This window comes from Gavialis gangeticus, unplaced genomic scaffold (assembly GCF_001723915.1).
Source record: "Gavialis gangeticus isolate Ggan-Ray unplaced genomic scaffold, GavGan_comp1, whole genome shotgun sequence".
Lineage (NCBI taxonomy): Eukaryota > Metazoa > Chordata > Crocodylia > Gavialidae > Gavialis > Gavialis gangeticus.
In genome coordinates, this window is record NW_017729004.1 from 9,831,095 (window position 1) to 9,840,508 (window position 9,414).

General features: G+C 43.8%; 1 protein-coding gene across 1 annotated transcript in view; it reads left to right on the forward strand.

The window, feature by feature from the left end:
* CRHR2 (corticotropin releasing hormone receptor 2) overlaps nucleotides 1–9,414 on the forward strand; it is a 251,210-nt gene that overhangs the window by 215,677 nt on the left and 26,119 nt on the right. Inside the window, exon 11 of the mRNA XM_019508079.1 lies at nucleotides 1,718–1,759. Within this exon, the coding sequence (XP_019363624.1) occupies nucleotides 1,718–1,759 (42 nt within the window). The remainder of the gene's footprint in view (nucleotides 1–1,717; nucleotides 1,760–9,414) is intronic.

Genomic DNA, 9,414 nt, shown 5'->3' on the forward strand with positions numbered 1-9,414 from the left:
CTCAGTAAGCGGCCCTCTGCTCAAAATAATTGCCCGCCCCAGTCTAAAGTAACAATGTGGGTACCCGTAGCGGTGATTTAGAACTGTTTCTGTCTGGCAGAGTCTTTGATTGCGGGTTCTAAAAGCTTTTGACATAGATAATTATTTCTAATTATTATTTCATATTAGCATTTGAAACCCAAAGCATAACAGTAATAGCAGTACAAAAGCAAAGAAGAGAAATGACCCTTTTAAGCCATAAAAAGGAGGGGAGTTTGTTCCTAAACAATGAAACAGACTACAATTTCCATTGTGTAAAATAAATTACATATTTTATCTGCTCAGACTCATTGCCTGTGGAAGAAACGGTTTATTACATTGTTAATACCACAACGGTGTATGTCAGCAAGAGCATCTGAGAAATAGGTCTGTTGCTGTAGCAATGATTACAGCCCACTGCTGAAAGTAAAACAAAGCCAAGCCACCGCAATCAAGAATATCGTTTCTCTGACCATTTACAGAGTTACGGCCTGATTCCCTTCCCACTGAAGTCAATGGCTTCAATTGGTGTGTGTTTCTTGTCCGGTGATCACTTGAGCTTAGCATTTCCTTTGTGATCAGAATAGGCTCCCTGCTAGGCAACTTGTACCAAAAGGACAGCTCTGGCCCACAAAGCCTTTATCAAGACAGCAATGGGCTTTAAGACTTTCTTTTGTGCTGTGCATCTACATAGCAGAGTAGTCCATGACCAGGTCTCTTAAGTGATACCATAATACAAGTGACCTGGAAATAACAGAAGCTGGGGTGTTGGGCAATATTTTAAAACCTCCTCCAGGTATCACATATTATCTGCCATAGCATTCAGCAGGAGAGCGTATCCTTTGGGGGCTGGACTCGATGATCTTCTGAGGTCCCTTCCAGGCCTAATGTCTAATGTCTATGAAATCTGTAAAGCGGATGGCAGGATGCTCTAATACATGTCTCCTATCTGTAACTCCCCCCCATTCCAAACCTACATGCTGTATAACAGGGGGCCAACTTTTTTGGGAGGCATGCCGCAGATTAGCTGCACGACCTTGCCAAGTGCTAACGGATGCTCTTCTCTGCCCAACCTACTCTGCTTTCTGCATCCTGCCCTACCAGCTGCTGTGCTGCCTGTCCCCTCCACGGTGTCCCACATGCCACACACAGAGGCTGCCCATGCCACTTGTACCAGAGGTTGGCCACCAGTACTCTACAACCAGGGGGGTGAAATCCTCACTCCATTGATGTCAAAGAAAGATTTGCACTCAGCTGCATTTTGGGCAGGATGTTACCCCATATGTTCATATAGTAGCTATCTAGAACACATTGCCACTGTTACAGCTGATAGTGGATCACCGTCACTCATTCGACCAGTGCATAAAACAACACATTCAGTTAGACTGAACTGCCACCAAACAGGAGTGAGTAGGGCAAATCCAGCCCTAGCTATGTCTTTGGACCTCCTACTCAGACGAAGAAGTTATGAGTTTATGCCAGAAGGCGCTGCTCAACGTGCTTCACGGTAATCTAACAAACCACTGGAGTCTTCCTCCAACAAGAATCATAGGAAATACAGATGAGCAATGCATTTGTTTCCATGTTAAGATACGGTGACAGTATAACCCCCGGGCAAATTTAACCCCCCCTCCTCTGCCTGCTTCACCTTCTTTGACAAAATAGCGATCTAATAATGATTCCTTTCAATTCTTTCCAGGGTTTCTTTGTGTCAGTATTTTACTGCTTCCTGAATGGTGAGGTAAGTAGCATCCTATGCTGTCATTGCAATTAATTACCATCAAGTGTGTGCTGCTTGAGTGACTAATTTTAGGGAAATGAAATGCATTTGTGCTGCGCTGTAGCCCCGTCACCCTTGGTACTCTTGGTACTCCATTAACGTGCATGTGAACGTCACAGCCCACTGCACACGTAGGCTTTGCCCACAGAACCTGGATCAAGCAGAGCCAAAAATAAGGCAGAAGCATCCTCAGGTGATAAGGTGTTTCTGTTCATCATTTCAATAAGCCTTTGAAGTTTCACATTAATTTTGAGAATAACTTATATGCTTCTTCACTTAAAAAGCATACCTTTGGGTGAGGCACTCCTGTAGCAGACACAGCATGTGACTTATTGTGATATAGCTGCTATTCTCCCGAATTGTTCTTGTCGACATCCTTAACCAGCGTGCTCTCTGCCTAACTGGCCAGTACCTGATCCTTCAGATGATGATGGTGAGAGGGAAGGAGAAAAACCTATAATGGATAGTTGTGGAGTTAACTGCCCATATAGGAAGTTTCTTCTAACTTTTGGTAGTCCATTTGATTTATATCCTGAAGTTTGAAGGTTTCTCTCCTTTCTTCTTTTCTTCTTGTTCTGTTTACTCTGGGACTTCTTAATCATCTGTATGAATGTGTAAACTTTATTGAATCCAACTAAGTTCTTAGCCTCAATATCAGTGAATTTCATGGGCTATTTTTTCCTGTATATCAAAGTGTATTCTTCTAACAGTTTTAATTGATGGTCCCCTATATGATTTTAGGAGAACCCATTCTACTTTCTCTGTACTGCCTTAGATGCTACTTCTTTAAGACATCTAGTTGCAGTGTTTTTATGCTCTCTTGTAAATTTTTGCATACCATTAATATTTTTTATCATTTATCTCTGGACCCCTGTTCCTTCTGCTTTTATCATTTTTAAGACTCATCATGAGAATTGATCGCGGCGTTCTCAGTCAGAGCATATGTTAGCTTTATAGGTAGCATACAGCGTTTTCAGTACAATTTCACCTCCCTCTTTTTGCACATTCTGCCATTCACATTTCTCTTCTGACTGCCACTGAGCTTGGAGAAGAGGTTAGTTTCCAGTGTCTACAATGACACTCAGGTCTTCTTCCCGATTGCTTAGTCAATGCAGAGCCCATCAATTTATCTAAATTTCTCAGATTATTCTTTCCACTTTCATCTCCTCATGTATTTTAAACAGCCATTTTGTGCTGCCCATTCATGTAGCATAATGCATTTGGAGTGACTCCAACTGTAAATTAGAGCAGCTCTAACCTGTGTCCTACCCCAGGGCCTGTACTGGGGGTTGTGCAGGGCCATGTTGTTCCAGCTTTATGTTGCTAATGCACAGGGGAAGCTCTCCGGGGACTTTATTTCTCCACTGCAGCAATATTCTGGGCATAGAGATGGGACCACTGATTTCATTAAACAGCTTGGACTCTCATTCAGCAATGCAGTATGTTCCCATTGTTTTGCATTGCCCTAATACTTTTCCACTCTGTGGGCTTAGGCAGGAGCTACTCCTGTTTGTGGCTCATTTCAGCTGGCTGATTTGGCAGTATTTTAGCTTTCTTACGGTGGGAGCAGCATCTCATGGACAGTGACACGTCTTTACTATAGCACTGGTCCAAGGCCTCTTCCTAAACCATGAGCCAAATACACTCCCCTGTAATTTCAAATGGGTTTATGCTAGAGTCGATGTGGCCCCTAGAAAAGCAGCACAGCTTATGCTATGTGCATCTCTATATCTTGGTAGACGGGCATGGTTTAAAGTGCTGTGCTTCTCCCACACATACTACATCAGTGTTAAGGTCCTTGCCCGGTCATCTTGTTTCTTTATCAGATATAAGATAGACTGAGATACATAATCACTGCGTGATAAATGCAGAATTTGCTCTGAGACAACCAACTCCAAATGCAGCTGCAAGGTAAATTTTTGATGGAATGGGGTTTTTTAACCAGGAAATGCCAGTTCTTCCAAAGGAACATTTTTTTCACTGGACTGTACCAGTTTTTTGCAGGAAAGATTTCTCAGATATGGGATAGGATTTCTGGTTAGAGTGAGAGAGACACATCTATATGAAGCCAGTGTCAAAGGAGAATATGTCAAAAAGGCAGCAGCTGTTATGTTCAAATCGTTACCCGCGCGTAAGTCTGAGAGGATATAAATGTAAGTAAGCTGCTCCAACCTTAACACTTTCTCTAGAGAGACTCTAGAAGAGTTACAGACTGGTGGGTTGAAGCAAGCAGGTTAAAGGCCTGGGTTCAGCTCTCTGGCTCTGCCTGATTCAGACCAGGGATTTCAGGCTGGATTTCCCACATTTCAGGCCAAGTGATTTATCCACAGTGAATGTCTCTCTCACGCTGGTGCTGCTCTACATTGCATAAATAACTTTATATTCAGGTAAGAAAGGGGCTTGCAGTGTAGCCCCCTGGTTATTAAGGCACATTTCACATGACTGCTCTAAGGTATATTCATTTATTCAATGGGGAAAAACTCTGACTGGAGAGACAGAGAGACCCACCTCTAACTTGACAGTCACTTACTAGGGACATAGAAGAAAGGCAGAATGGGAAGTTCAGACCTGGGTGTCCTGCATCGCAGGTGAGTGCCGTTCAAAACTTTAGCCTTGGTTTCATCCCATTTCTCAAAAGGAAGATAATTTGACATCCCACCGTTTTTGACAATGGGAAAATCCTTTCCTGCTCCCTGCAGCTCCAAGCCACCAAGCCGACCTAGATACAAACCAGAAATGCAATAGCTGTCAGCCCTGAGTGATTTTGATAGGGTTATGCAGACATAACAGAGCATATTTTATAACAGCACATTTCGCTTTCATACAGTCTTTTTCATTGGCAGATCTCAAAGTGCACCACAGGGAACATTCTTGTAGCCACAGTGATCCAGAAAATATAAGAAGCAAGGGGTTTCCTGGTTATATCTTTTATTGGACCAAAAGTATAGTTGGGAGGGATGTTAGACGAACTTCCAGGCACAAAATACCCTTTGTCAAGTCACAAGGGAAGTAAGTATTGCTATCCCATTTTACAGGTGGGAAGACCGAGGCACAGGGAGTAGTGATTGGTTCCAGGTTGCATAGCCAGAAGAGAGAAAGCCAAGTACAGCATCCAGGTATCCTGAAGGGCAAAGCAGTGTTCTTCCTAGTAGGGGTGCAGCAAGCCTCCAAAGAAATCAGATGCCAGCCTATTGGATGTGTTATGCCACCTGAGCGGTGGCAAGCCCTCAGTCATCAAACTGTTTAGGACTTGCTGCTTTTGCGATGGCAAGCTTATCATAGGTCATCTCTTGTCAGACACCCCTGTTCCTGTCCGTTTGCCATTCATTTGTGCTTTTTCTCCCTTGGTAAATCAAAGAATTGTTTTGACCTCCGCTAGCAACTTGAATTGAATTACATTTGATCTGTTAAATGAATGTTACAGACAAAAAAAGAATGACATTTATTATATAGCAGAGTGTAATCCATTCGGTGCTTTATGGACACAAAGTCCTTCAGATAGTATCACAAATCCTCTTCATGGCCTTCCTTGTAAATCCACCTGTAAGTGCTGATTCTCCTCTAGTCCATTAATTTACTTAATTCTGTTTGAGTCAGCTTATCCCTGGTCATTTTTGCCTTCCTTCTATGCTAGGCAATCCTTTTTCTTTGCCCACACTACTTTAATTATTATCTTTAAAATGGTGTGAGAAGAACCCAAGAAATGCAATTATTGGCTTTGCCAAGGCAAAGAAACGCAGGTTTACAGGGTTCAGCGCTGGCTGAAAATATTCCATGTAAATACAGATCAACAAAGATCTCTCTTCTTGAGATCTTCTCCGTACGCTGGGTATTCCAGCATGCCCGTGCAATACTTTGCATTCACAAAATACAAGTTGTTTCTTGAGGACTGTGTGAAAACGAGGAGCTGCCTGGGGACTCGTGACTCTGGAACGGGGCAGGCAGAGCTGATGGGTGAATTGGCATCTACAGGTATGATATGGTCTACTTAAAAGTAATAGCTTGATGATTAAGTCACTTACCTGGGATGTGAGAAGAGGGTAGGCAGGAACAGGAACTGGGGTATTCAGTTTCTCAGCTAAGTGCCCTGATCCCTGTGATACTGGATCTTTCTGGGATAGGTCTCTCATTCTCTCCTGTTAGTGCTCTTCCACTTGGTATAACTAGAGAAGTCATTGGAGCAGAGACTTGGACCTGGGTCTCCTTCATGTCCCAGCCCATGAGCTATACAGCAAGTCTTTTGTCCACTGCATGATTATGGATATAAGGAACAAGGGATACAGTCTGGGGCACAGTCCGCCAACCCTCTCTCACACACACCTGCCAAACCTGGCAATGTAGCTGGGAAACCAGTCCCGGGGCTGCCGTCACAGTTACTCTAAAGACTCTCAAGAGTGGCCACAGGGGCCATCCCCAAAATGGTTTCACCACCACATTTCCAGGTTTAGTACATATGAGTGGGAGCAGGTTGGGCAAGAGGCTGGAGAGCTGTGGCAAGGACGGTGTAGCTGTAGCCGCTGACACTACAAGGACACTTGCCCGGGATGTGGAAGGCCCCGAGTGAGGTTCCTGGCCTGAACTGGGTTGAGCAGAGAAGAGAAGAGCCGCTGAAAACGATGTGGTCTCTATTTGAAAATAAGGCAGGACCCTTCACTGGAGGTATCTCTGGAACCTCCCCCCTTTCAGGATACCAATTTTATTGCCCCGCTCACCTACTCAGAAGTTAGATGCTTGTCATCACTTAGAAGCACATTGCTCTTCCCAAAGTAGCAGCAGTAAGCCTTGCAAAGTGCCCTGACCCCCTCACATATTGTGGGTAGATCCGATTCTGCTTTGGATACATGAATGCAAAGCTTTTCTGGACTAGAGAGCAAGGGGAACCTCATTTATACATCCAGGACTGGAGTTTATCCTATATAGCTTGATGGAGATACGTGTGTGAGGGAAAGGAAGGAAGGACAATATAGATATAGATAGATAGGTATCAAATTATAACACATTATTATGTATGTGTGATTGTGTGTATTTTGAAAGCCTAAGGCTATATATATTACACACACACACACACACACACACACACTGCTAATTATATATTATAAGCTGTAAGAAGGCATTGTATATATAGGACAGGATATTTTTATACTTTGAGATATAACTTTGAGATCTGCCAATGAAAAGGGCTATATGAGAGCTAGATATAGATATGAGACAGGATGTTATTGTATACCACAATGCAACAGATTTTATTCCAGCCACATTCAAAATTAAACAAGGAGCCATCTCGTACCATAACATGCATAGCATGTACAGTTCATTTTTTGACATCTCCTTAATGTCTTCTAACCAGGTGCTGTCACCGCAGCTCTCACGGTCACTTGTTTAACTCCATATCTCAGAAAAACATTATTTATAAAGCTTGTTTTTTAGTTCAGTAGCCTTAGACTTTCAAAGGTTGCAGTACATCTGAGACGATTTAAATCTCAATGCCTCATCAGACTGATCTAATCCTTGCCAATAATAGCCAGGTATTAAAAAAAAACAACCCTGTTTTCAGTTTTGCATATGTTGACTGGTATCTCTGTGGCATCTTTCTTACTGTACTTCTTTGCTTTATTAACCCGTTCTGCATCTAAACAGTAAGAAAATATCATCAAATGCAACACTTTGGTATAAGTGTGATCAAGTGCCTACTGCAGAAGAGTCTGTATTTCTCTGTGCACACAAACAGTATTAATGACATCAGAAGAACAGATTGATATTAGATCTCAGGGCTCCATATGTCTCCATATAGACATCCAAGGGCTTATCTATACTAGGAGATTGCCTGGTCTAGCTCTCCAGATAGAAACACTACTACATCAGGGTTGACGTCTTTTTTATTCCAGAATAATTAGGCTCTTCCAAGCTGCAGGAACTGTTCTGGTATGAGACGGCTTTTGTTTCTGAAACTCAAGGAACTGTTTTTTCCTGGAATAGCTGTTGCCAAGTCCTTTGTTCGGTAGCAGTTGTTCTGGTCACCTTCCTCCTGTAGACCCTTTCTAAATATCATTAGTGCCCTGCTGAATTGCCATCTATTCTGTCAGCCTGGCTTTTCTTTCTGTGACAGATGGGGACTAATATTGTCACATTGCAAAGACTTTATGGCCTCAGGCATGTCCGGATAGCAGGGTACTGAGTGCCTTAAAAATGCATGTGAAAATGCATCCAAGAAATTATCCCTCCCTTTGCCTGCCAAGGCCACTATCAGCAATGACACAAGCGTGAAGGATAGAGCGCTTGTTGCTTTCAAGCTCTGGCGCTCCTCTGATCTAATCTGCACCTCGGCCCTTTCATGTTTAATGCAGCCACTGCTAGGTGCTGATGAACTCCTAGTAGCTGTCTGCAGCAGGTCTCATGCAATATGGATGGCAGCTGAAAATGATGAAAGCTTTTGGCTGGGCGCCAGCCTGTCCTCTGCGCAGCTTGTTAGATGAAAAGTGATTTTTCCTTTGGTCCATTTTCGGGATGATTTGTTATATTTTTGAAGCTGAAAGCTGAAGTGGAGATGGCGATGTTTGCCACAAACCTCTGATCTCTCCCGTGCACGGAGCCTTGCATCGTAGTCTGTCCACTCTGAAAATGTGCCACGTTAAATAATTCATCCCACCTCTTGTTGCTCCCAGACGCTGCTACTGCCTTGCTCCTGCAAATGCTCCTTCCTTCCCAGCAGCCATGTAGTTTAATTCTGGTAGTCTCTACTGTCAGTTTTGGGGTAGGGGTAGGGATCCCAGGTCCAATCTCACACATCCAGCCAACATCAACCTCTTTTGTGATGTCAGAAGGTCCCAGGAGTGGACATTGCTCGTGGCAACATAGCAATGCTCTTATTTATATAGCAAGGCCAGAAGGAGACACCTATGGGAGTTGCCCCTGCATATTCTCCAGGAGTAATGCAATGTCTTCATTTTCCGGCATTGGGGATATAGAGATTCCTGCTTTCTGACCCAATTAACCATTCTGGCAGGCCCTGACCAACTGCTCCATCTCCTGCAAGGTAAAAATCAACTCTGCTGATACAGTCACTAATGCTCATGTTGCCTCCTCCGCACACAAACCACTCTCCAGCAGCAGCATCTTGTCCTGCCCTTTCTCTGGGACTAGCTGACTGGTCCAGTGATACCCAGCCATTCTCCCCTCTGGGTTTTGACATGATAACCCTCCCCTCCGTTAACATTCAAATTACCAGCATCCAATCCCTTGTCTTTGGGAATGACAGTCCTTCTAGCCAATGAAAATCTATTGCTCTGCTAGACAGCCATCTGGCCCCATCGTGGTGGGAGCAAGCAAAGTGCTGCCCTGCAATCAGAGGCCTGTGCCAACCCATGCCTACCTCTTTCCCTCCCTTGGCCCTTCTCAGGCAGCTTCTTGGCAGGTATTTTGTACACCTCTCCCAGCTGTTTCTCTGTTCTCCAAACACATAGCCAAGGTATTTATAAAACAGGGGCTCCCAGAGCAAGAACTGTTTGCCTCTCCCTTTTCAAACATCAGATGCAATGTTTCCAAAGTCAAGACAGATTTTTGCAGGGGAAGAACTCTGTCACTGGCATAGCGTTCAAATGGAGAGCTCTTTTGTGCTT